This window comes from Ixodes scapularis, unplaced genomic scaffold (assembly GCF_016920785.2).
Source record: "Ixodes scapularis isolate PalLabHiFi unplaced genomic scaffold, ASM1692078v2 PGA_scaffold5__190_contigs__length_132052651, whole genome shotgun sequence".
NCBI lineage: Eukaryota > Metazoa > Arthropoda > Arachnida > Ixodida > Ixodidae > Ixodes > Ixodes scapularis.
The window spans coordinates 95857961-95884933 of NW_024609880.1; the positions used below are offsets into that span (position 1 = coordinate 95857961).

The window sequence follows — 26973 nt, forward strand, 5'->3', positions numbered from 1 at the left end:
CAGCCCAGGAATATCAAAAGATAGCGCATAACGGCCGCTCGTCAAAAAATGCGGGGGAATGACTATGAAAGCAATCAAAACAGGCACTTTCACAACTCAGTTGCACATAACTGAGTTAAAAATAAAAAGCTACAACATTGTGGACCATTAACATTACAACGGAAACAAATGGTGGCTGCCACACCACACCGAGAGTGATCTGAGAAAAACCACATGACCACGCTCCAGCCCGAATGGAAAGCATTTTTCAAGATGCATGGCCTATATTACGACTTGCTTTGCATTTCGGCTTCAGGCAATTTGACGTTCGTCCAGTAGCTTATATTGCCATTGTAAGGCGCAACTGTAGTTTCAAGAAAAAAAAAAAAAAAAAAACTGAAATATTGCTAGCGCTTAGCCTAGCCTTTCGACAAAGTGATGGAAACAATGCACTTTTCATTATCATTACGTGCTCATTCTATCTGTCGGCGTCAGTACTGATGTGCAAAACAAGCATGTCGAATCGCATTTCTTTGTATTTCCAACGATGACGACCTACACTTTCCATTGTGTAGCGCATAAACGTCGCGACATAGCCCGCACTCGGTTGTAGTGCGAGGGCGTCAAAATCCAAGTGCTTATAGGCCTTGTCTTGCTGCACTGAGGACCACGAACGGTGCAGCACTATTTAGTGTGTGATCGTTGCTTCGTTCGAAGCTACTATCGTACACCACCTTACACCACCCTAAACTTACTTTTTAACTGCACCGGTAAAGAGAAAGTGTAGGGTGGTGTACTTCCGGGCCTATATCAATACACGTATTGGAAGTACACTGCCCTACACTTTTCCGTACTGCTGTGCGGCGACCAAGTGCTACGAAGCTACTGTGCGGCGAGCATGTGTTCCACAATGCGTCTTTGCTGCGTTGGAACGCCGGGAGAGGCACGTCAATCAAAGGACAACAAAGAAAACCGGCACCAAGGCAACCAAGCATGCCCCGCCATTGGTTGAGGAATCTTGCGTTTGTTAAACCGTCTGCGACTATGCGGAGCGCAAGTTCGTCTGCTTCTTGCGCAGGGGTTGCGGTGACGTCATCACGCCGAGCTCTGATTCGCTCTGAGTGGAAGGATAGTGAGTAGAGCTCAAGCCAGCTAAGATTGAGGTCTTCTGCCTATCCTTCCAATAAGAACCAATCAGGGCTCGGCGTGATGACGTCACAGGAACCCTCTGAGCAAGAAGCAGACGAACCCTGTGTTCCACGTACAGTCGCGTATCTCGAAATTGCTGCCTTGAAAGAGGGCACACGTTGTCCAGGCTTATCTGTAGCTGTGGCCCTGCGGGCCTCCTCTCAAGATATGCGTCAACAGGGCTGTTCTGACTCCTTCGGATTACTCAGCGGCGTACCAAATTGGACTGGACTCGTGTTATCGGCCACGTGGGTGTTTTGGCTTGATAAACACGTCGCCGGAAAAGCCTTCGGTGGGTAGCTTCGCCAAGTCCATGTTTCCGTGTTGACTGGAACTATCTTCGAAGCCGCCGGCAGAAACCGTGAGCTGGGTTATTTTAATTGAAAGCACGCACGCTTTCTCCTAGACTAATTTCAACTCAGGGTAGTAAATCTGAAAGAAAACTGTACTCTCATGGGGATGTCTTCAAGAATGAACAACATAGTCGCTATTGTTGGCTATGCCGTGCCCTAAAAAATTTTGTTTTCTGGGGCTGACTTTTTGTTGAAATGCTTTGGTCAGCCCTAGAACAGGCAGTAAATTTGAGAGGGCACATTGGTTTCACATTGGTTTTATAACACTTAGCATTACGCGTTTTTTTTTTGTCTGTGGTTGGATACTTTTAGAGACGCTCTATACCATTAATGTAGACATTGCCTTAGCATCATTCGACGTGCAGCCATGAACTTGTTTGTCTTGGTTTGCTACGATGGGTATTTACTATTCTATGCTCTGGACGACTCGTGTTGCAGTGCGTGATATTAGGGAGTTTTAGCGAGCCGTTTTTAGAGCACATGGTTCCGAAATCACAAACGGTGCAGCTGGGATCCGTCCTGTCAAACCGCACGTGAAAGTCAACGTATTTTAGTAAATCGTAAAACTGACGCAACCGTGTAAACGATAATGATGATTATTTTTGAACGGCAGCGCCACCTTCTAGTAAACATGTGAAACCTTCTGCAGCGTGCAAAACCGTGGCGGCTCGTGTTTCCGGCGTACGATTGATGTAAACAAGACGGTCGACGTAACATTTAGCGGTCAAAATTTCAAGACCTGCGAAGCGATAGAGTAAAATGTGTCTGAGTGACCGCGAGGGTAGGTGTTGTGTCTCCGTCATCTTGAACTTGAACGATCGTTCACGTTGTGTGCCGTCTAACCAAGTAATTTCGTCTACTCGCGGTCATCACGGCAGCTAAGATCGCAATAGGGTTACTAGCATGCGTAGTTTACAGCACTCACCATAGCTTACCATCGGGAGCGGTCCTCGAAATGATTTGGTTCAACCTCTCAAATGAAGCAGAGCAACATGGATGGAAAATCGCCTCCCGCTGTCCTCAGCCTAACACTCAATTGGGGCGGCGGATAAACCGAAAGCCATCTTCTTTAACCCGAGTCATGAACGGTGCTAGCTGCGTTCCGGTTACGATTCCAGCGGCCAGAGTGGGAGAAACGAAAAAGAAGAGCCTCCCGAAGCTCGCAACGACTCATGCGCGCATGCGCATTGGCGTCGCCGATGCGTTCCGAGGCCGAACCGTTTGTGTGAACACGACTCGCTAAAACTCCCTATTAACGACCCGAATACCGTGTAAATAGAATGGCGGACCCGCTTGGCCACACAACACCCTTGTACAATTAAATAAAAAGAAAAAAAATGAAAGATCTATAAGCCAGTCAATATTTCGCTAATATACAAAGTGTCCCCCTCCCCTAAAAAAAAAAAAAAAAAGCAGTATTTTTTTATTGTTGTAAAAAATAAACTATTTATCACTGAACGCTCATTCTCCGCCGAAGTGTAGCGCTAGAGATCTGAACCAGCACTAATTTATATGTTATTCAATATTTATAACTTATTTTCTCAAAGATTTAATGGGAAAACGGGGACCATGTTTGCCCGTTTTCGGTAACTGACGCCACAGAACTCCATGCATACGAGAGCGCGGTCGGCCTCCATTTTCCCCTTGAAAATTTCAGGAAGTCACTTACAACTTTCGAATAAGATAAAGGTTAGTGTTGAAACTTTAATTGGCATCTGGTTCGAACCTCAAGCTCATGATTTGAGAGGAAAATGAGCGTTCGGTGATGCATAGTTTATGTTTCCGGTAAAACAACAAAATTAACAAAAAACATGTATTTTTTTCGGAAAAAGGGGGGGGGGGGGGGCATTTAGTAGTTAGTTTGGGAGCATAATTAACACAAGGGCTTTTTATTCTTCGAAGGCCGACTACATTCTTATACACTAAAGCACTTAAATGAAAAGATCCCCCGTGCTGCTCCAAAGTGGCAACATTTTGCAGGGTGCGTGAAATAATTGACGGTGCGTATTTTAGCAATATTAGTGTGGCTGTTTTCTGAATATTGAACCGAAACGCTGAAATTCGTATGGCCACGCGTTCTGAATCTCATCATTTCCAAAATACAGGTATGCAGCAGTGTTGCAGTGTTGCGAAAAGGGCACTCCTATTCAAATTTCAATTCTATTCTCGGGAATTAGAGTTTCGGTCAATTAAATTCCTCTCAACTCCTTGGAATGAGTCAACTGTGCCCTTTCCCACTCCTGGAATAGCTAGACTCCATTATTCAATAAGTCTAATTTCTAAACGTGAAAAAAATGGTCATTGACAGCTCCATTGTGTTGCTGAAAAAAAAAGCAGCATAAAGCTGCTGACGTCACCGAACACGGAGACGACTGCAAAAGTTATGCAAAAACTTCCTCAAAGCACTCACTCTACTAAGCCGAAGGGTTGTCGGACAAAGCGCTTCGTGGCACTTGATGTCACTTGATGTCACTGCAGAAATCGATAACGCGATCAAGTGGAAAAGAATTGCTAGTTGCAACAGACGCCAAAACTTAAAACCACCCACTTTATTCGCAAACGGACCGTATACCGTCCACAGACACATGTTAGTGTATTGTCTGTTTGGTAAGGCCTTAAAAATGTCTAGTTTGTGCCTAACGCAAGAAGGAGCTATATCGCACTCTGCTTCAAATACTTGCGCAACAGCACCGCTAGTGTGCTGTTAGAAGCGACGCCGCGTATACCTGCCCCACATCCACTGCGGCAAGAACAGAAAACAACTGACAAAGAGCAATCGGTATATGGCTCTAGCACGAGGGACTGTAGCACCATATTATGGAACCTGTTTTAAAACGTAAACTTTTACGTTTGCCGTAACACTCCTGCAATTTCTTAACATATCCAATCCAATTTTTATTCATGTTTCACTCAAGCATTAGAATATCGGCTGGGTTAAAAGCACGTAATCGGATCAGTCATTATTCCGGTTCGGTTCGGATTCGGGTTGATTTGCATTCTGCTCCGGTTCGGTTCTGGTTCAGCGATGCTTTTGAAATAACGGTTCGGTTACCGGTTCCACCAAGCGCAAACAAATTCAAACCGGTTCTTGAAAATAAAATGTTCACAGCTCCCAATGGTTAAGAAAAAAAATAGTTCAATATGGCGTCATCTTCAATAAAAGAAAATTAAGTCAAGAGAAGCCCTGATTGGGGAAACGAGAACAACAAAACAAATATATGCTTAATTTTATTTTGTGATCTTGAATTTTTAACGCAAACACCGTTCTATGAAATTTACGTGGTTATATGGGCGCTTGGATACAGTACCAAAGTACAGTACTCACATGTGAATTCAATCAGCCAGCACGCACAGTGAGTTGTTCAGAGAGCCGGAGTTTAGCGTGCGGAGTACGGCGGCATTCTTACCCATTGTAGATGAGACATTTAGCCAGTGCTGTATGACCGCTAGCCTGGTCATTTAACTGGCGTCACGCAGTACTGATGCACGACCGCACGCCACTACCGTGCTCATCCAGATCGAAGCGGCAAACTATACCCACACCGCACGCCCCAACAACTGAGTTGAAGAGAAAGACAGCGAAGGTCAATTGAAAGACGATAAAAAAAAAAAAAAAAAAACATTAGAAGGACAACGGGAAAAATTAGTTTCTAGAAAACGCGCGCACACACACACACAGACACACGCAGATTTATGAGAGCGGCGCCTAGGGCGCTGGGCGACTGGTGTTCCGGCGACAGGCGTCGCAGTGTCGCGCTCGTCGTGGCTTTGTCTCTTGGCGCCTCCAGATTTCCCCACCACGGAACAAACGCGGGATAGCCTTCAACCTTTTGTTTGTATTTTGATGTTTATTTTTGCTTTACCCTTACTTGGGGAACATTACTAGCAGAAAAAAAAAAAGAAAACACACACACGTACACACAGGCAGACAGACAGACAGAGATACACGAAGAATAGCTCTTTAGCCTCTCGGCATAGTCAGATATACTTCGTTTCACCTTGGGATGTACCGAGATGGACGCTACGAGCTAAACGAGCCAATCCATACTTCACAGCTTGCCTCGTGACTCGGCGCATTCTGCGTCACTCCGCCAAAACGGACGTGACACCCTCCGAGCTATGAATTGACTCCGGTGGCTTGTAGCGTCGTTTGCGGTCCATCATAAAACGAAACAAAGTATAGAAGTGTAATACTTATTTGTTTGATGATTATTGAGCCGTCTCCATCTCGTCGCTGTGGTGTTTAGTCGAAACTGAGCCACTGACGCAGTGTGGGAGCGTGGTCGCGGTGGGCCGCTGAGCTTGGTGACACCACTGCGCTGACACCACCGTCGCGAATATTTAATTGACTTTGCGCCGCCAGTCACAAGAAGGCGTGCAGATCACATTTTATTACGCCGAATTGTTTCCAATGAACTGGTCACCGCCCCATGCGATTACGGTTTTGTTCCGGTTCGAGTTCAATTCAAAATCAAATGTTTGATTTCGTTTACGGTTACGTTCCGGCAGGTAGAAGTTACGGGTTTTCTCCGGTTTTCGGTTTGGGGTCGTTTCGACACTCTGGTTAAAAGCTGCATGCTAATCGAGCATGATTACAGCAGCCGCTTTGTTGCGTCCCGCGGTGCCTGGAACCACACTTTATTTTTTATAACTATCCAGTTTTAGTTTATTCACCAAGGGCGCGCCATTTTCATCTTCGAAGGAGCATATGCCAGTGAGACAATCAAACCGTCAGTCACCTCTAGTGAAACGATGCTGTTGCAAGAGCTACTCACCATGCGCTAGCGAATTGCGCCGTCATCCCGTAGGCCCTAGATGAAAATCAACACAGCTCGCATAAAAACCGGGCACATTCCTTTCCCACCCCATCCCCGAGCAGAAGGCATATAATTCCATTCCTATTTCATTCCCTCCAGCGCTGCCGCCATTTCATTCCATTTTTATTCCGGGGTCGCGAAAGTGCGGAATGATTCCGGAATCATTCCAACTCGGGGGTGACAACTCCGCAACACTGGTGTACAGTGTGTGACGCGACTTGAAGCCGGACGTATTTATGAAGCAGTGTCGGCTAATAAAACGTTTTAATCGACCGTTTGTGTGCTCCGATAACAATACCCGCTAACAACAGAATGCACACGCAAAGGCATCGGTGAAGTACTTGGTGCTGCTGTCTGAATGCATGACATATCTTCTATATTTCCAGCCACAGTTGAATAATAAATCAAGGGAATGTTACCTCCACTTTTTTGATAGGCGGCATGCGAACTGCAAGTTTTCTCCTCTATTTTACAAAACATATAGCTTTCACGACAACAAACACCGAGTAGGTCGATAATAGAAATGCGTTATTCAAATATCGCACCTGTAACTTTTCTTTATTTTCACCGACTTTCGAAAGACTCAGCGGACGAGTTTCTTGATTTACATGGCTGAGTATGTTGTCTTATTTTTCTGTTCATAATACAAGTTTACATTTTAGTCTCATCGGCATGAGCATAAAATTGATTGAAGTAATTTGTCACATTTTTAAACTTAAAACAAATGAACTCGGTATTTGATGCTATATTCCAAAACTCGTTACGTTCGAGAACTCATATTCGAAAAATTGTTATATTCAAAAGCTTATTATATCCCAAAGCTCCCTAATCCGAAAGCACGTTACACCGAAAACAATAAGGAATAGCGCACAGGCATTTCTTACCTTTTTTGCTGAATCGTTACAACACTAATTATTAGTTTCCAGCATACAAATTGAAGAGCCTTTCTACCATAGCACGTGTATTGACCGGTCAATGTGGTTTTCGTTTAGGCACTGAACCTTTTGTTTTCTCCTCTTTTTCTTTCTTTCTGTTTTCCTTTCTCGGCCCTCATGTTCTCGCGATTGACAGAGCCTTGGAAAATGACCACACGAATCGTGGATGGAGTCGTGTTTTCTCCGTATCCCGACTTCGATGTCCAGAACCATTCTGCCACGTGGGTTATTCGGGAGGGATTGTGCAAGTTTGGAGATAAAGTTGTTGCGGTGAGTAGGGCGTTTTTGTAAATAGAAGGAAGAGGGGGTGAGAAATGAGTGTGCACTGGCGCTCAAACGGAGGAATAACCCTGAAGGACACTTGTGCTGTGTCTCACAGGACACATATCGCCGTAATGACGGCTACAGAAGCCGGCGCAAAGGAATTATAAAAATGAACATCGGAAGTGAATAAAAATAATGAAATTTTGTAATGCTATGGAAAAATTTACGAAATGATAGACTTGCACGACTCAGTTTGTGACTAAGAAAAAGAAAAAAGAAAGAGCAACATGTTAGCAGAATAGACTGCAGTTTAAATTGACATCTTCATCGACACAGAAATGAACGGAAGCAACAAAGTTTTCTTTTTAAGTTTAGAAAAAAATTACATTTCATGAGAAAACGAACTTAAAGCAAGCTATCAACTGCCGAGTACAAAATAACTGAAATTTATTTTTGAACCTAAGCAATATTAGATCAGAGTATCGATTATAGCTTTGTATATTGAGCAACTTTTAAGTCAGTGACTGACACTTTTGCCTTATTCTTGTAGGAATACCGGTAGGTGTTAGCTTTCATTCATATAGTTACAGTGGCATAGATTGAATGCAGTAACTACCAAGAAAGCATATACAACCAGCCGTGTATCTGATATAATGTTTGCTGTTGTATACCAAAAGGGTGTTTGTGTGTATAAGTGCCTGTTTTTTGCGATAAACGGAATAATATCGGAATATTGTGTTAATAAAAAAAACTGTATATACTATTTATTTTAATATTTCACAATTTATAACTGGGAATGTATATTTAACAACAATTTTCAGGGTATTAATAATTTTGACAATTTGTAAAACATCTATATTTGCATTTGCACAACTTTTAATATTTAGTTACTTGTCCTTATGGCTATTTTTAATAATAATTAACAAATATGAGGAAACTTTAAAAATATTTCGTACTTCAAAAAATCAGATACACCAAGTATTGAAGATATAAATGGTGACCATGGTTCGGAAGTATTGCGATACAAAATGTATCCCGATATCATTTCAGAAATACAGTTTATATTTCTGTATCGCGATACAATTTTTCAACTGCATTTTGTATTCTTCTATCGAAACACGTTTTCGAGTGCATTCCTGGTATGGCGATACTATGAGGGCCGACGTATCTCGTTACAATTTTAAAATAATTGCTGAGCTCCACAAAGGAGGTCAAGGCCAAGTTTCTTCACGGCCGTTCAGTGTCTCTGAGCGTATATGACTCCCTTTATTGTACAAAAGTTAACAGATGCTTTCCCACACTTTAGCTAGTCAAGCATTGCAGTAGATATTCCAAAAGTTGAAGGCTCTGTCGGCGTGCCCAACTAACAGATAAAAGAATACGGGTTTCTTGAACTTCATTCCACGGTGACGTTGAGGTCACTGCTGAAAGAGGCGCCCGGATTCGACATAATCATTGTGATTTCTCCAGGTTATTTGAAAGGACACAAAACGAATTTAGATGTTCCTGGGATTTTACCCCAGAATGATGAGATGTCAAAATAGAACCGCGCTCCAGCCACGGTGCAAACATCGCTTGCTTTAGTTACACGTCAAAATTCATACTCCAACTTTGCAGTGAGTCTCGTTTGCTGGTTAAAAAATAAAATATCGTATTTTAGATCATGATTCTTTCTTTTTTTCATTGCATTCACCAAGGGGTGCACCAAAACATCTAAAATGATTTTTTTTTTATAAATATGTGTTTCAGTGTCTTATTTCCGTTTCACCAAAATGAATTTCTGTATTTGTGTGTCAAATTATTTTTCTATCCTTCAAATGTATTTCTGATACGTATCGCAAAATGTTTTTATAATTGTGTTTCAGTATCAGTATTTTAGATGTTTTGCCATGCATCTCAGAGTTTGTATTTCCAAACACTTTTGAGAGTAACGCTGCCCGGGCCTGCTGATGACTGGAGAATGCGAGGTTCCAGAAACACTTTAAAAGCTAATCTTTACGAGGGTACGTGTTCTTGAAGAGACAATGGCAGAACGCCTTGTTAAGATTGTTCTATCACTGTGTAACTTTGCTGTTAAACAATTTCTTTGTAATTCTTACAACGTTCGTATTTGCCATTTATTTTGTTTTGTTGAGATAACTTTATAGTGTAGGTTTTGTTAGTAAATGACTAGTTTTTATTTAATTTTAAACAAGCCAGATCGTAACATGTGTCAGTTTGGCAAATTAAGAAATGTTCTCATCAATACGATCAGCTACTGGAACATGTCACGCAATTTAAAGTCAATATGTTGTCAATTATTTTTTTTCAGATTGACAATGAACAACGATTGACGGGAAACCAGCTTTTAAGAAGAATACAGCGGTATGCGTTGGGATTCCAACGTAGCGGCATAAGGCCCGGAAGTTACGTGTGTGCTCATGTCTCTAACACTGTGGAGAATGTGGCGGCGATCCTGGGTGTGGTGTTCGTCGGTGCAACCGTCGTCATGGCTAAACCTACTCTTGTCACAAGTAGGTTTACCTTTCTGCAACTGAACCTGCTCTGAAGTTTCGTGGGATATAAATATGTATGCTGCTTATGGTCGTGGCGATACGGCAGCCATCTGCCGTTGTGTTAAATTAAATACTCACGCATAATAAACGTTATATTTATATCAACGCGACGATTAAGCGATTCTCAGTATCAACTTGTAGAGGCGTCACTTCAGCCGTGTTTTGGACGGAATAAATTTAACAACAGCTGCTCAAAAAACTTTAAAAACCAACAACTTAATAGAGTAAGTGTGTACGGGAAAAGATTGCCAAGGACCAATGATATTGTCACAAATGCCCCCCCCCCCCCCCCCAAAAAAAAAAAAGAAAAAAAAAAAAGAAAAAAAAGAGTTAGCGTTGCAAGCGTCACTGGCGGCGAAACAGCAGGATCAAACGCTGGAGCGAGACTGACTTGGCAAGTATAGCGGGCGGCCTGTTATCTAGAGTGCGTCACTATCTCGAAGATTCAGCAAAGAAGGCTCGAGCGTGGGGCGCTCGGGGCGAAAATAAACACGCTATTTCTTTTTTCTTCTTTTTGAACAAGGAAAGGGGGGGGGGGGGGGGGGGGGGCAGGATTAAATCATAGAAGTTACGTCCGGAGCAAGAATGAACGAGAACCATCTAGGAGTCCATTTTCGAGCGTTGCTTTTTTGGCCCTGCGCGCGGCAATATCGTTACAAAAACAAAAAAGAAATGTCCCGGAAAATCTACGTTTTCTAATTAGACAAATATTGTTTTAACAACTACCAAGCGTATCCACGACAAAAAGAAGGACCAAAAATATCATTCTGGACGAATGAATGTTTTGACCTTACTTTCTTTATCAAGAGAAATTGCAGTTCATGAAGACCTGCACGTGGCCCGACTCTTATTAAAGTTTTCGTTTGTTATCTAACGTTAGTCTGTTTCTGCTTCAACTTCAGGGGAGCTGCTTTATCAAATCAAAGACAGCGGGTGCCGCTACGTCCTCACGGACAAACACGGGGCATCAAAAGTGTTGGAAGTGCGAAAAGAACATCGTCTTGAGGTATGTCATTGAACCGTCAAACGAATCGACGGACTTGGAGTTAATGCTTCACGCCAGAGAATGTCAGTCGTTCCGATTATAGCCTATTCACGAACAGTCTATTGGAGCATGCATAGCATATATTTCATGAAAGTACTAATCAAAGAGATTATCGTATTTGATGCAGTTGTTGCATCCATATCAACACACGGTGCTACGCCAACGAGTTGTAGAGTTCTGTTTCTTATCAAGGTGATACGCCGAATAAACGAACTGCTACTTTATGCGACTATGCGAAGCTCGTTGCAACGAACACTACTGCATCTTACTCCTTCCACAGCTGACGGTTAGAGGTATTGGGACCAGTCAAACAGGGGCCAAAAGCGCAAGTCACTAGAGCTTTTTATGCTCATGATTGGTTCGGCTATGACAGACCACACGTCAAGAAACGCGGCGAACACGACGATAATTTTAACATTATCTGATCGATTCCAATTTTTATGTTATCTGATCAGCTGCGTCTTAACTTAAGGTGAAACAAAGTATAATAGTTGGACACCACGTATGCTACAAAGCTTGCAGAAAGAAAACAACAACTTTAGTGCACTATCCGTATTTATCTCTGCTCATAACTTAAATGCCGATTGATGCTGAGTTTTGTGCACGGTTAATGATTTTCTTGCAGGAACTGTTCTGCATAGGAGACCTGCCAGGTTTCACGGACATCAGTCAGTTTCAGGAGCTTTCAGAATCCTCGTTCGAGGAATACTCTCCTAGCGACAACGCCGAAGACGTGATTGCGGTTCTGTATACGTCTGGCTCAACTGGACTTCCAAAAGGCGTCGAGGTTTCGCACAAGAGTTTCGTTGCTTCTTTTTGTTCCTTTGAGTAAGTACTTCACTTAAGCATCATGTTCGTGCGGTCATCCTGAAGTTATCACTAAATGCTTCCTGCTGGTGCCGTCACAACTTCTGTTTCTCGTTTGTAAACATGTGCCCGTGATCATTGCACACCATTTGGCTATGCAGAGTTTTGCGCGCATTTCTGAAATGCCCAGACGTTCCCTTGTAGTTACAAAACGCAAGGCTGGTGGGAAGTGAAAACACGTGGTTTTTTTGGAACCCTTAGCTGATACATGATGAGTGAGCCTATTTGTTTGACATAGGGGAAAGTAATTTGAATATACGTACAAACATACTACGGTAAAAACTAGAGCCACGAAAGGTGCGTGGATTACTGCATCTCATAACGCGCCCTTGAACTGCATAAACAGACAAATCCCGTGTTCGAACTGGGTGACGTTGAACAGTTTGACGCTGGGTGCAAAAAGGGGCAGTGTCTCTGCGGTGATTTCCTGCAAACCACGTTGAAATGCGGCAGCATTGCTGTTTTTCTGTGAAGGATACACTCCGCTGATTAAATATCAACGAATCCCATACCGGGTAACTAAATGCAATGTTTTTTTTTCTCCTAGTTCTTGTTTACGCGACCTTCAGTCACCTCTTGCTTCTCTATCCCCTACCGAATGTACGCTCTTTCTTCTTAGGCGTCCCCTTGACAAGTCGTGCGCTCTGATACTCAGCACGTTACCGCTTCTTTTAAGCTATCTCCTCTTCAGTTCCTTTTCTGAGGCATTGTAAAGACTTCGGCACATGCAGTGAGTGCCTCGTCTCGTGACCTGCGAATGTGCGCGGTAAGAGAAGAACGACGCATGTACTGTACTCTCCGGTCCATGCGCATGCTATTCGATGTGACGACCAATATTTCTCAGAGGGCGGCAGTGATAAAAAAAAACACTTTTAAAAAATGAGACTTTTACAATCCCCTAACGACGAAATAGAGCGCAGCTCTTGAGGAGGAGGAGGAAGGGAAGGTACGGAGAGGAGCTAGGCTAAGCCCCTTCTCCTTTCCTCCCATTTAGGGGAAAATTCCCGCTAAATTTAGCGGGGAAATTTCCCGCTAAATTTTAGCGGGGAATGTTTTCCGCTAAACTTAGCGGGAAAAATATTCTGCTAAATTTGGCGGGGAATATTTTCCGCTAAATTTGGCGCGGAACGCTTTCCGCTAAATTTAGCGAGGGATTTTTCCACTAAATTAAGGGGGGGGGGGGGGGGTTCCGTTAAATTAAGCGGGGAATTTTTTCCGCTAAATTTGGCGGGGAAATTTGTTCGCTAAATTTAGCGGGGAATTTTCACTCGCTAAATTTAGCGGGGAAGTTTTTCCGCTAAATTGAGCTGAAATTTTTTCTGCTAAATTTATATGGGACATTTTTACGCTAAATTTAGCGGGGATTTTTTCCGCTAAATTTAGAGATTAACTGTTTATCCGCTCAATTGGACGGTAAACATTTTCCGCTAAACTTGGCGGGGAACTTTTCCCGCTAAATTTAGCGGAGAATTGATTCCGCTAAATTTAGTGGGGAAATTTTTCCGCTAAATTTAGCGGGGAAGATTTTCCCGCTAATTGTGGCGGGAAAAATATGGCGCCAGTTTTGGCGGGGAAATTTTTTCGTTAAATTTAGCGGAGAATTTTTCCGCTAAATTTAGTGGAGAAATTTTTCCGCTAAACACAGCGGGGAAAATTTTCCGCTAAATTTAGCGGGGAATATTTTCCGCTAAAGTTAGCGGGGAAATTTACCCATAATGCACTGCGCGGTGATGCCGACGCCGACGGCGACGCCGCTCAAGCCGGAAACAAGCGCCTAATGGTACGTTTACACTTGCGGATCCGCCAGCGGATCCGCCCAGCTTTTGCCGCTGGGGCGAAACGCTGGGCGGAAAATGCGGCGGCGAGCCGTATAGGTCCGGGATCTATTTCTGCCGCCGAACGAGGCGTTTCGCTGACCGGATGTGACATTCTTGCGCAGCGCGAAGCTGCCTACGTCACGAGTACGCGTTCTTCCGGGAGCAGCAACGCCCGGGAGAGAGAGAGCCGAGGCGGGAACTCTCGCGCCTTCTCGTCATATTTGACGAGACGTTACGGGAACCGCTGCCTCAGCCGGCGCTGCCGCCACTGCTCGAAGGTAATAGATGTAAACACAACCAGCTCGTCGCCGCCGTCGCCGGGAGCGGATCCGCTCCCGCGGCAGCGGATTTCTTTTCAGGTGTAAACGTACCATAAAAGCTGCGCTCTAAAAAAAAAAAAAAAAAAAAAGAAGGCAGAACATCAGATTGGGAACCGCAGTAATCCCAGTCGGAGCGTTTTCAGTATCCCTTCCAGTATCCCTCCAACCTGGAGTGGAAAGTTTAGCAAAGGAGCGCTGCCGGCAGTTACCGCGGCAACACGTAAACGGCGAGTTTGAAGCTCAAGCACACGTGCAGCTGGGACCTTATTCAGCAGATTCTCGCTTCACAGCGGTCGCTAAAAGTAATTGAAAGGCGTCCCCTTTTCTACCACGAACGACCGCAACAAAAGTAATTTTTTCTGTCTGTATGTATAGACACAGGGAAGTTAGCCAGGCCAACGGGCGTCTGGTGTCTACGCTGTAGATGAGCAATTTAGCCATTGAGGTACGACCGCTAGCCTGGGTTTTTTAAAGTGAATCATGCAGTGGTGATTCCATGAACACGCGCCGGCACGATGCTCCCCCGGGTGGAAACGGGCAGGGGTGTGGTGTTTGTACCCACGATCCCTGAATCCTGCCCCCCTCCAATTGCAAGACGTTACCTAATGAAGTTACGTAAACGTGACAACCCATGAAACAAAAAGATGGACAAAAATTTGGAAAAGACACTTAAAACTGCTTACGTGTAAGAATGCGAAAGCATTCCTACACGCAGCACATTCCCGCGAGCAGCGCGCCACGTCTTCCTCTTTCACACGGCGCTCCGGCGGTGACGTCACGCTCCCCCACTGCGCAGGCGCGGCGAACCCCGCCGGGTTCACGGCGGCTTCAGTGACGAAGCATCCGCGTTGCTGGGCCTTTCTTTGCGTTTTATTTTTGAGGCCCCTCCTTTTTAATCTTGAGCGCCCCCGCAAGCTTCCGTGACAAAGCATCTGCGTTGCTGTGCTTTCTTTGCTTTTTTGTTTTTTTTCTCATGCCCGTGCTTGACGTATTAATGTGACCATCTTTCGGGCACAACGCCGCCGCTTTGTCGCGTAATAAGACATGTATTTATTTCGCCTTAAAAAAAAATGGAAGGACATAGGTGTGATTAGATAAGGATAGATAACTGGGCGAGCTGGTGAGAGTTCATGTTGAAAAAACAGCGCGACTAAGACGAGGACACAAAGAGACGAAGTGAACACAAGACAAAGCGCTGACTATCAACTGGTTTGTATTACACACTAAGGAAGAATGACAATGAAATGAAAAACATGGAGTCAAATGTTCGCGCGCTTGCTTGGCGCCTCGTGAAATATGTCCCTTTCTTCTTTTTTCTCCGATCGTAGATTGGATTCTCCTCTCTCTTTCCTCAGGAGCTTTCGTCACCCTGAATCCAAAAACTTCATCTCGCTGGGAGTCTGAGTCACCGATGGTTGGCTCACACACGAACTGTTGTTATTCGTGATGTTGTAGGCTGCTACCATCTCTCGACATCTTTGGTCGCGGTGTTGAAACAAGATACTGGTGTTTTCGAAGCGTGGTTCGCAACCGCAATCTCTGCAGTGTATCGCTAGATGTGAATTAGCGGTGCCCTTCAAGGAGCTATGTTTCAGTCATTCCTTATCTTCACCGCATTTCACACGGACTTAAAAAAGTCGCGTCCAGATACGAGGTGAACGTTGTTTTTTTAGCTCAAAACAAACTAAGTAGATTATGTTCCGCTGTACGTGCACGCAAGGAGGGTAAAGCAAGATCAGAACATAACACATGTAAGGTAAAGCATGGGATGCAGTTCGTGTCGTGTGTAAAAGGCGTGGTTTACCGCATTTCCTTCTCTTGTGGGCACTGGTATATCGGGCAGACTGGCCGGTGCTTAAACATCAGACTAAGAGAGCACCATCGCTCCTTGAAGGGCACCGCTAATTCACATCTAGCGATACATTGCAGAGATTGCGGTTCCGAACCACGCTTCGAAAACACCAGTATATTGTTTCAACACCGCGACCAAAGATGTCGAGAGATGGTAGAAGCCTACAACATCACGAAGAACAACAGTTCGTGCGTTAGCCAACCATCGGTGACTCTGACTCCCAGCGAGATGAAGTTTTTGGATTCAGGGTGACAAAAGCTCCTAAGGAAAGAAAGAGGAGAATCCAATCTACGATCGGAGAAAAAAGAAGAAAGGGACATATTTCACGAGGCGCCAAGCAAGCGCGCGAACATTTGACTCCATGTTTTTCATTTCATTGTCATTCTTCCTTAGTGTGTAATACAAACCAGTTGATAGTCAGCGCTTTGTCTTGTGTTCACTTCGTCTCTTTGTGTCCTCGCCTTAGTCGCGCTGTTTTTTCAACATGTGATTAGATGTCGAATTACAGCCTGTCGCTCCTTGTTGTATTACTTCAAATTTTCAAAAGAGCATTTAACAACCTTGTTTTTACCAATTCCAGTTCTCCTAAGCTGCTGACCGAAGACGACGTTTTTTTGGCATGGAGTCCCATCACCCACGTCTCTGGATTTGCGCTGAACGTGTTCGTCATGTGCATTGGTTGCCAGGCCATCTTCACAGAGCCCTACATATCGTTTCGGGAATTCTTGAAGTATCTTGAGACATACAATGTAAGGCTGTTGACTACGTTAGGACCGGTTATTAAGTTTTTTTTTTCTTGCGTCTGTTGTGCTAGCGACACTACAAAGTTTACGCTAAAATAGGCACTTCATTTTTAGCATTAATTGAAATGTTTGCTGTCCTGATAATGTCACTACCTTTATGTTCTTTCATTCATCAAGTTTAATAATTGTTTAGATGTAATTAGGGCCTGTTTTATAATCTTGCTACTGGTAACAATTGTGTACGGTTGTCTTCTTATACTCCAATATTCCTAGAGTGATATAATAAGACAGCCGAGCTACCAGAGTGCTCGGGTTGCAATTATAATAGACACCTTTACAAATAGCTCGGCGAGTAAATCATTTTATACTTACAGTATTTCTGAATCTCATAGTCGACGTGCTAGAGCTGCGTTAATTCATTCTTGACTATCGGAATTCGGGTTTCCTAAAACATCCTTTTTCTGCCACTCTCGTCTTACTTCGAATACAGATGTCCACTCTATTCGGATTCCCCACGAAGATGCAATCGATAATTGACGAAGCAAGGACTACAAAAGCAAGCGTGCCACGTGTGAAGACAATCTTGCTTGCTGGAAGCTTGTCCCCGAGGTCGCTTGGCAAAGACCTGTGCGAGGTGTTCGGCGTCGAAACGCTGTCTAACATCTACGCGCTCTCCGAAACATTCGGAGTCGTTAGTGCGACGCCTCCCGGACACGTGACTACGGACAATGTTGGTTTTCCGGTGGCTGGCTGCAAAGTGAAGGTATAGGCCTCAATTACCTTATTGAATGAGGTGGATACGTGGTTGCTTTAATCCTTCGTTTCTGCTGCATAAGGCTGATGCTGAAGGTAGAGATGAGATACACTGCCAAGCGACAACAGTCTGCTTTTTTTTTTATTCTCCTTCCCCTTCTCTCCTGGAGAGAAACAATAAAGTTGAAAATTGAAAGATAAACTAGAAAACACAAAAACCTTGTGGCCTATAAGAAACTAGTAATCAGGGACGAAGAATTGTTGTCTCGTTATGAGGGTTGAAGGAAAATGCAAATATGCTTTTTGTTCTAATTAGAGCTGGGAACCTGATTGATTAACCTACCGATTAATGAATTAATGCTTTAATCGCGATTAATTTGTTAACCGGTAAATCGCTTCAATTTTGAGAAACAAAAAAGAAAGTAAAAATTAAACACTTTCACCACAACGATGGACGAGTACGCGTGTATGAAGGCAAACTCTAGGTGAAATTCTAACCTAAAGTGTTACAGAGTGGTGTACACCCGCAGGCGATATGAAGGTGAACACCGGACCGTCGACCGGTCCGGGCTATCAGCGCCATGAAGCGGCTGCTGTGGCGACTTGCTTTCTTATCGCGCGCTTCGCCGAGATTAAACGCGTGGATCGAGCGCTGTTCTCAACTCTGGTGCTACTTCCCACAGAAAGCGCGAGGATTGGGGAAGCAGCCTTTTAGACGCTATCGGTCGGTAGACAGTGTGATTTAGTAGTTTACTTGTTGTGATATGTGCTAAACCGGAAGGCTGCGGAACAAATAAAAAAGTAACATATTTTCGGCTTCTCAAAAAGAACACGTTATTGTTGCAGTTATTAGCGTTCACTCATGAATGAAGAAAGCGGTTGAGTCACTGATAAACCATGCCGAACAACGTCCGCTCTGTTCACGTGCAATGTGCAAATCGTTTGCCGCCAATGACATTGGCACGACGCCCACAAAAAGCGACGCCAAAATCGAAACCCACTTCCACGCTTTCTGCAGGGAGTAGCAGCAGATCTGAAAACAGCGCTCGATCCAAGCGTTTAGCCTCGGCGAAGCGCGCGTTAAGAAAGCGAGCCGCCATGGCAGCCGCGTCATGGCGCTGATAGCACGGATCGGTCGACGTCCGGCGTTCACCTTCAAATCGCCGGCGGGTATACATAGGCACATTACATTGCAGTAGTATTTTGAATGAAGGCCTTTAAGCAGTTTTAAGATAATGTTTCGAAAACCGGCCACCGCCTGTTCGCACTAATACTGCCTCCCCGTGTAGGTCACACTATGCTTACGTCTCCACATATTCTGGAAACGTGGCATATTGGCGCTACTTTTAACTCTAAACACGTAAAGCAGGCTTTACTTGTTCCAGCCACTTGAACGCCATTTGAGTGTCCATTTATACCAGCAGAGACTATAGTGAACAATCAAAGGTTGCCGGAGAATATCAGCGAACCTCTTTGCATCTGGGACTGAAGTAATAATTTGCGAATTTCGGTGTCCTTCGAATGCATTAGGATGGCAGTTTGAGCCACTTGGTTCATGATGAAAGATACGCGCCGAAAAAACAGGGACAAGAAGAGACGTAAACAATGGCGAGAACATCCTTGGAATGTTCTCGGCTACACATGAAGGTTGATTTAAAATCTAAAATTGTTCATATTGCCGTTTATCACATATTCAGAGAAGTAAAAAAAAATGTAATTGTGTCTTTTTTAAGGACTATTATGCGTGGAAATGAACAAAACAGATTAATCGATTAATTAATCGATTAGGGGGTCGCGATTAATCTGGTGAAATTTTTGATCGATGGCCAGCCCTAAGTTTAATCAACTTTTCAGATTGTAGACCCCGTGAGCGGAAAAACGATGGCGTCCTTCGAGCATGGTGAGGTTTGGACCCAATGCAGCAGTGTGATGAAAGGCTACCATGGGCGACCAGAAGCTACAGCCGACGTCCTCATCGCCGATGGATGGTTCCGCACAGGTAAGAGACTGGAATAAAATGCATCATTTACTTTGTGGGCTTTGCACCGGTGACAGTTACTCAGGTGAACTCTATTCCGGTGACTGCTCTTCGGGCGTACGTTTTTCGCTAAACATTATTTTTCTGGTGAACTTTCTTCCGTTTAGCTTTCTTTATGGTGAAGAGTTTTTGGATGAATTGTTCTTCGGTGAACACTTCTCTGGTTAATTTGCTTCTTGCGAATTCAACTCAAAAGAGCCGAATTCTTTTACACTTTCTATACATTACGAGAGACGTAATATTATAGAATGAAGCGGGCAGGGCGCCCCTTCCGCATGCCCCACCTGCCGTTCTTACGTTATCAGTGACTATAAAGAAACTTCGCATTTTGAAAGTGTCCGGCATGTAGGAGAACCGTAAAGCACATCCAGATGGCATTTGACATGCCTTAACTAAAAATGTAAATTACGTTCTGCTTCCAGGGGACCTCGGTTACCACGACGATGAGGGACGCCTGTACATAGTCGACAGGTTGAAGCAGATGATAAAGTGTATGGACAACCAGCTCGCTCCGGCAGAACTGGAAGAAATCTTGTTGAGTCACGACGCGGTCAAGGAAGTAGCGGTAGTCGGGATTCCCAGCGCCAAGTATGGGGAGGCCCCGGCGGCTTGCGTCGTCCTCAAAGAGGAATACAGAGAGAAGCACGAAGCCGTCGAGGAAGATCTGAAGCAGCTCATTGCAGGTATTTGCAGTGTTCAGCAGGATATTGAATGTCGCGTATTACTTTACAGTGTAAACTTTAAAGTTGTTATTTTCGAGTGTTAATATACGTCATGATTAGTATCGTATTTGGCGCTTAGCTTCTTCATGTTTGTAAGCAGACGTCAGTGCAGACGCTACATGACTGCGCTTGTCTTTTTTGAAGTATGGCGTACTCGACCATAAATAGAACAACTGAATATTCAAAGGTTATACCCAGAATCTCAACACCGAGAAACGTAACACCCAGCATCTGGTTGGATTTAATGCTGGGTGTTGAGTTGAACGAATTTGACGAATTGGCTGCAGAAGAGGCGTAGTTGAAATGCGCAAGGAGAGTAAGAAATGTTGCTGTAAAACGTGATTAAGAAGAGCCGACGAACGAGACGGTTTAAAGTATTCGACCCCAATTTACTTTGAAATTCTTCGTGAGGTAGTCGGCGTCCTCATTCCTATATGAGTAAAAGGGGGAAGTCTTTACCCCCCCCCCCCCTTTTCTGTGCATATGAGGGGTTAGGAGCTTTTTGTGGTTAGGAGAAAAATCCACCAGAAGAGAACTAGATATGCTTCACGGATTTGTATACACGCATAATCCGATGACATCACTGGTTAAAAAGTGGGCGCGCATTTGAAAAATGTTTTTGTAACGCGCAAAACAGAAATGTTTCCTTCTCTTGTCGCACTCTCATTTTCAGGTCAGACAGCGGTGTACAAACATCTGTATGGTGGAGTTATTTTCATGGACTCTCTACCCAAATCGGACATTGGCAAGATCTTGAGGCAAGCGCTCAAGTCGGAGGTTGAAGCGAGGCGTGCATCTGAGAGCAGCGAATAATAAAAAAAAAAAAACCAAGTGGAGTTCGTTTTAGCAGCAAAGCGTTAGTCATTTCCTGAATAAACCGTTCCCGATATGTTCGTTGAATACGGGACTTTATCGTTTTGTAATAATTTACTATGCTGCGTTTTGTTATGTCAAGAAAATAATAATAATAAAAAAAAACTAAAACATTTTGACGCCCTGAATTTTTGTTTTAAGAGTCCCCACGAACTCAACTGTGGTCATCAGAGAATAACAGAATTAAACAGTACTAATTATATTTTGTGGGGTATTTCGGCCCGATACGGTCGAGCCCCGATTGCCTCCCGGAAGGTCACACACCACAACAGAGTTGCATCAAAAAAACCTTTCACCCACACCGGAGAGAATCGAGTCACAATTGTCCGTCCTCTGTCCACCAGAATCGAGCTCAACTCTTGCTCTCCTCTCATGTGCTCCCCCCCCCCCCCCCCCTCTTTTTTTTTGTTTGTCCTCTTTCTCTAATTTTTTAGTGTCTCCACCATTGAACCGGTCATAATTGCCAAATTCATGCTGTGAGTGCCCCAAGGTTACTTTGGCGAAGCAGTTTATAATTTTACTTTTATTACCCATTTAACCTCACATCTGTTTTGACTAATTCGAGGTTGCGTAATTTGCTCTTGGCATTATAAAAGTTGCGAGTGAAGCTGCCTGTTTCTTGTTACCGTAAGGGATCGAAAAAAAAAGTGTAAAGGATACCAAGATTGAGAAGAAGCTTGCATTATACCTAAATCATCATTAACTTTGTCATTCCCAAAGTCCGCCATGTCTCGTTCTAATGAATGACCTTAAAATATATATGATATAGTCGGCACCTGCAAATAGTCCGGACCAGAGTGCCGAACCGACATTTTTATCTGTTCGGTTCGGGATCGGGCTCACGGCTTTCGGTTCATTTCTGGTTCACCGTCCAGGTCAGTGGAGACAAAGTAACGCTTCAAACCGGTACGACCCGGTTTGAACCGCTAAAATGATAATATATTTTCCATGTTATTTTGGCCATATGCACCATTTACACGGTCACACGAATAACTATACTGTATAGTTTTTGTGTCGATCGTACAATTAACTTTCATTTTTCAGGTGCCGAAAAATAAGATATTACGTTATTTGATTTCAACGATAGCGTGCAAGGTAATCTAGATTGATAAACAAAACATTGCGTTTATAGTTCTGGGCGTCTATTTGTTTTCCTCAGTCACATATATCTTACTTGAATCGAAAGCTTGTCCCGATGTATGGAACGTCGCCTAAAATACGCGCGATCTTTACGACTTTGCGTCGCGGAATTAAAGTTAAATCGTAGTTGTTTTTTTTTAAACTAAGGAATTAATTGCATTGCCATATATCGTGAAATGTAGTTTATGAAATGCGTTTCACAATATATATGATGACGACGCAACTGAGCTAAAAGCAATATTACCTTCAAAATGTCAAGAAAGTTTTAGGACAAGCACTTTCAGTCTATCCTTAAAAAAAAAAGAAAAAAGAACACTGAGCAGCAATTATAACGCTTGTTATCCTAACCAACAGTGCTTACACTCAGCACCGTGATGCAGGTTAAGAATTATGCAGAAAGGACCCATCAATATTGTTCCCTCTAATCTATACGCACCTTCGTACTAAGGTCCAATCTGGCCTAAAATATCGCGACAAGAAGTGAACATTTTCTGATATATTGTGAACTGGCATACTCCGGCTATTGAGGTTTGTCCTTAACAAGATACCGGGCAATTAAACTTGCAAATGAGCATCACCGTTGCTAACTGATACTTTTTTGTTAAATACATCAAAGTACTATTTTATGCTCTACTCGACATGGCAGCTACTTAAGTGGTCCTTTCTGACGGTCTGCGTGCGTAATCATCATTGTTTCGCCACGCACCTTTGCGTACTTTGTTTTTATCCGGCCCACAGGCACATAAAATTGCTGTTCATCACATAATAGAGGCAATAACAGATATTCACAGTAACCCTGAGACCTAGGAACAATAAAAAATGGACAGAACAACGAAGTGTCTAACACAACTTGAAATTTATTGAACAACAATCGGATTATATACATGTCCCAGACCTCTTTGACGATTCAAAGCAGAACCTCATCCACTACACAGTGTAGCCCAACTTTCGACCTATACCGACAACCGGCACACAAACTCGAATAACATTAGCATACAAACCCGAGTCATAAAAGAACACAAACCCAAACACAAAAGGACGAAAAAAAAAAAGAAAAAAAGAAGAACGGAGATTATGAAAAATTCTTGCACTTGCGGAGATCATACAGACTAAACATTATTACACCCTTAAGGGTGTAAACGTTGCTTTTATAACTAACACCCTTATTGGTGTAGCTAAGCGCCCTAGCAAAAGGGCGTTAATCCTAACACCCCTAAAGGAAGGCGTGATTGCGAACACCCTAAATTAAGGTGTGATTCCGCAGTACACCTTTTTATTACGGTGTTATGACTGCTGTACACCCTCTAAATTGGGTGTACCACCGCCAGAGACGATAGTCAAAAAAGGCGCAATGATCAACACCCATCAAATAGGGTGCAATAATCCAAAAGAGTGCACGAAAAGATTACTGCGTATAAGTCGAAACATGCCTGGTCCACTTTTTATTTTTCGATCAATGTTCTACCAGGTTTTACTGAATTCTCCATAGGCGATTGCAAGCAGGTTATCTGGCCGCCGCCACGCATCTGCTCGCGCGGGCAAGTGCTTGCAATAGATCCTTTTTGAAATTCAATCTGGCCACTTTGATCACTATCATCATCTGTGGAACGGCATCTGTGCCATACCAATGGCGGCCTTCTAGTGAGTGATAAACAACCTTTCTGCTAACAAAGGAAGACGTTGAAGATGCTCCTAAGCGGATGATGCGAGGCCTGTACATTCGGGGGGTTTGTACGAGGCGACGTAGGAATGGAACACAAGAGCTATCTATGTAAGCGTTCATTTCTAATAACTCAGATGCAGTCAATCTGTGGACGGCACACAATCGTCTTTCAATCCCTTTGGTGTATAGAACGTTCTCGAGGCATCTTTGTGAGTTGGAGCTTTGTTTTAACTGCAGGTTCCTGGTCACCATCGAACTGAAGGTGATTAAGAAAGAAGTCACATTGAACAATTCTTCGCGTGGCGTTGACTTGCGAAACTGACAGTGCCAATACAATTTCATTTCCGCCATTGATATGGCAAAATCTAAACTGCTATACGACCCACCAGATGGCACTGGATTTAGGAAAGGGTCTATTGGAAGCTTGCCATGGGGCAAAGCTGCGTTCACGCGTACGTCATCAAGCTTTGCGAAGGAAAGACAAAGAAAAAAAATAGTTCCATTTTATCCTCGCAATTTCACCACGACCAAGACGCTTTTGAATCAGTGGACGTCCGTGCGAGTATACTCGGGCCAGACTAGGACAAGTACACCCCTGTAAGGTCATGAACATTCCAACCGGATATCGTTTCATGACCCATTTAAATTGTACAACCGAGGGCCCTAGTTAAATCTCTAACTTTGCTTACCGTGCAGAATTTACGCTTTCTTGCACTGGTGACGCAAGCAAACTTGACATGCTTGCAAAGATGGAACGACCGGGAGTCGCTTGGGACGCAAGTGGCAGTTTATCTTTGTAAACACCCAAATGGTCTATACTTCGTCTCACTTTAGCACGGGCTAACGGAGAAGGCTGTGCAAGCGCGAGCGGCTAGCCTTCTCAAGACATACAGAGAATTAGCGAGCAAGAGAATCCACGAACTCCAGAGTGCGTGCGATAGGCTGTGGGATATCCTCCTGGGCAAGGAATTCAGGACAAGCAAGGAGTATCGATACTGGGACAATGTCAAGATGACGCAGTACAACCAGATTTGGTATGTGAAAAGATCGCATGTTTTGAGCTCGATCAAGATGATGAATCTACGGAATGTAACTGTGCCACGTTTGGATGTATGGCCAGGTTGGGTCATAGTATCAACCAGGTGTAGTGAACCCTTGTAAAAAACCGATTTCGGAAAGAACAGAAGAAATCATGGCAAAAGGTCCTAAGTTTTGTATGAATGTAAAGCCTTCTAGACTGGATGTGTTTTCCGCGGTTCAGACCATTCCACGGTATACGAATCACGATGATGTTCAAATGTGTTTATTTTACACCTTGTAAAAATACAGATGGAGGGGCTGCGGAAAAAAAGCTGCGCTTAGCAGCTTGACGAGCCCACAGTCCCTGTATTAATGACTACTAAGCAGCACAACAGTGGGAAGAATGAACATGCATAAAAAGGATAATGACAACGAAAACGCAAAGGTATACAGGCATACAAAACAAAAATCATTCTCCCGTGGTTACAGACATTGCACGGAGTTCACTGTACTTACAGGCGAATAAATCAAATTGCGTAAGTTTATAAGCGTTTAATAATGACGGAAGTGTATAACACAGGCATTCTTTTCTGTAGTTTAAACAAGGTGTAGCTACTACCCAATAATTACCTTCTTTAAGCTTACATTCTGCTTGGAGATGTGTGCCTTTGAACGTTTTAAAACATTCTTATCAACAGACTTTCGTGCGAGAACAGTAAAGCGCGATCCAAACCAACGCTTCTTTTTGCGCCTGTAGGTCGTGCGGCTGCGGATGTGACGCATTTCGTGGCGTTTTTGCTGTTTCCGGGCGCGCTTTCTGAGTCAGAACCGTGCGCTTTGGTTTGGACGGGTGAAACTTCGGGCGAGCGCGCACGCAGGCACGAGCGCACAAGGCCACAAGCGAAGTGCAACTGCGACAGACTGGCCGGCCAGACGGCGAGAGAGAGAGAGAGAGAGATCGCGTTTTCATGTTGGAAGAGAATAAAAGGGGGGGAGGAGAGGGCAGCCAGACGGCGAGAAACGCGGAGCCGGAACTAGCTTGCCCTCCACCGATTGGCCGGCACACAGGAGCGCCCTACTACGTCACCGCGCGTTTTTGTGCGCGTTGAGAAGTTGAAATTATCCAGCTTTCTTGTGCGCGCCCGGAAGGAGCGAAGAAGCGGCGCGACGTCACGAAAATACGTCACATCCGCAGCCGCACGACCTACAGGCGGAAAAAGAAGCGTTGGTTTGGATCGCGCTTAATCCATTACAGCGAAGCTGTTATGCGCTAGGATCTGGAAAAAAAAAAAAAATGCGTCCGCGGATGTTTACAGAAAACTCCCCATTGTTCGTGGAAAGTATGAATAAATAAAAATAAAAAGAGGGGGTAGCCAGTGTGAGTCAGACTACCTTGGCATTATTAAATAGTAAGGCCCTGATACCTTGTTATCATCTCTAGGCATCGTCCTTGAGATTGTCCTAGAAGTCGTCCTTGAGGTCGTTGAAAAGGTCGTCCTATACGTCGTCCTCAAGGCGTCGACCTTGAGGTCGTCATTGAAGTCGTCCTCGAGGTCGTCCTAGACGTCTTCCTCTAGGCATCGTCGTACACGTCGTAAAAATAAAAGCTTCGCTGGTCCTCCATCTTCACGTGAAGTGGAAGGGCTCTACAGTTTTTTCGTAATATTATTCCCCCTCAGGGAGTAATTGCGGAAATAGGTGCCTTAAATCCGCACGGTATATATCCCTCTTGGGCCGCCAACGGTGTTAGCGAGGAGGGGTTCTGTTGCGCGCTATATATGTGTGCGTTGTTATCACGTTATGTATGAGACATGCTGTTGAGTGCATTGTGTGCGTAATGTGTATGTGCATGCTATCTTCCAAAGCGAATCAATGGGGAGCGTGGGGGCGTATGTTGGGTATGTTGTAACACCCCTAGAATAAGATATATATATATTTTTAACATTGAATTTTACGGTAGCAGTGCCACATGGAGTAGTTTGCTTTAAACGCTGGATAATATTTGTATGTGCAGTACTTTTAGAGTTCG

General features: G+C 44.0%; 1 protein-coding gene across 1 annotated transcript; it reads left to right on the top strand.

Moving 5' to 3' along the window:
* Positions 1–1452: 1452 nt before the first annotated feature.
* Positions 1453–21153, top strand: LOC8053513 (4-coumarate--CoA ligase 1). The gene is made up of 10 exons (XM_040220723.2): positions 1453–1528; positions 7409–7542; positions 9848–10049; positions 10994–11097; positions 11762–11964; positions 16573–16741; positions 17226–17498; positions 19343–19487; positions 19949–20209; positions 20922–21153. The coding sequence occupies exons 2-10, from the start codon at positions 7420–7422 to the stop codon at positions 21059–21061; spliced, it is 1620 nt and encodes a 539-aa protein (XP_040076657.1). The 5' UTR covers positions 1453–1528; positions 7409–7419; the 3' UTR covers positions 21062–21153.
* Positions 21154–26973: the final 5820 nt, after the last annotated feature.

What these genes read in the sequence shown, in the direction of transcription:
- LOC8053513 (XM_040220723.2), top strand. Translation starts at nt 7,420, where the DNA reads ATGACCACACGAATCGTGGATGGAGTCGTGTTTTCTCCGTATCCCGAC. An exon ending in TTGGAGATAAAGTTGTTGCG is followed by an intron (nt 7,543 to 9,847) that starts GTGAGTAGGGCG and finishes ATTTTTTTTCAG; the next exon opens with ATTGACAATGAACAACGATT. An exon ending in TGGCTGGCTGCAAAGTGAAG is followed by an intron (nt 17,499 to 19,342) that starts GTATAGGCCTCA and finishes TCAACTTTTCAG; the next exon opens with ATTGTAGACCCCGTGAGCGG.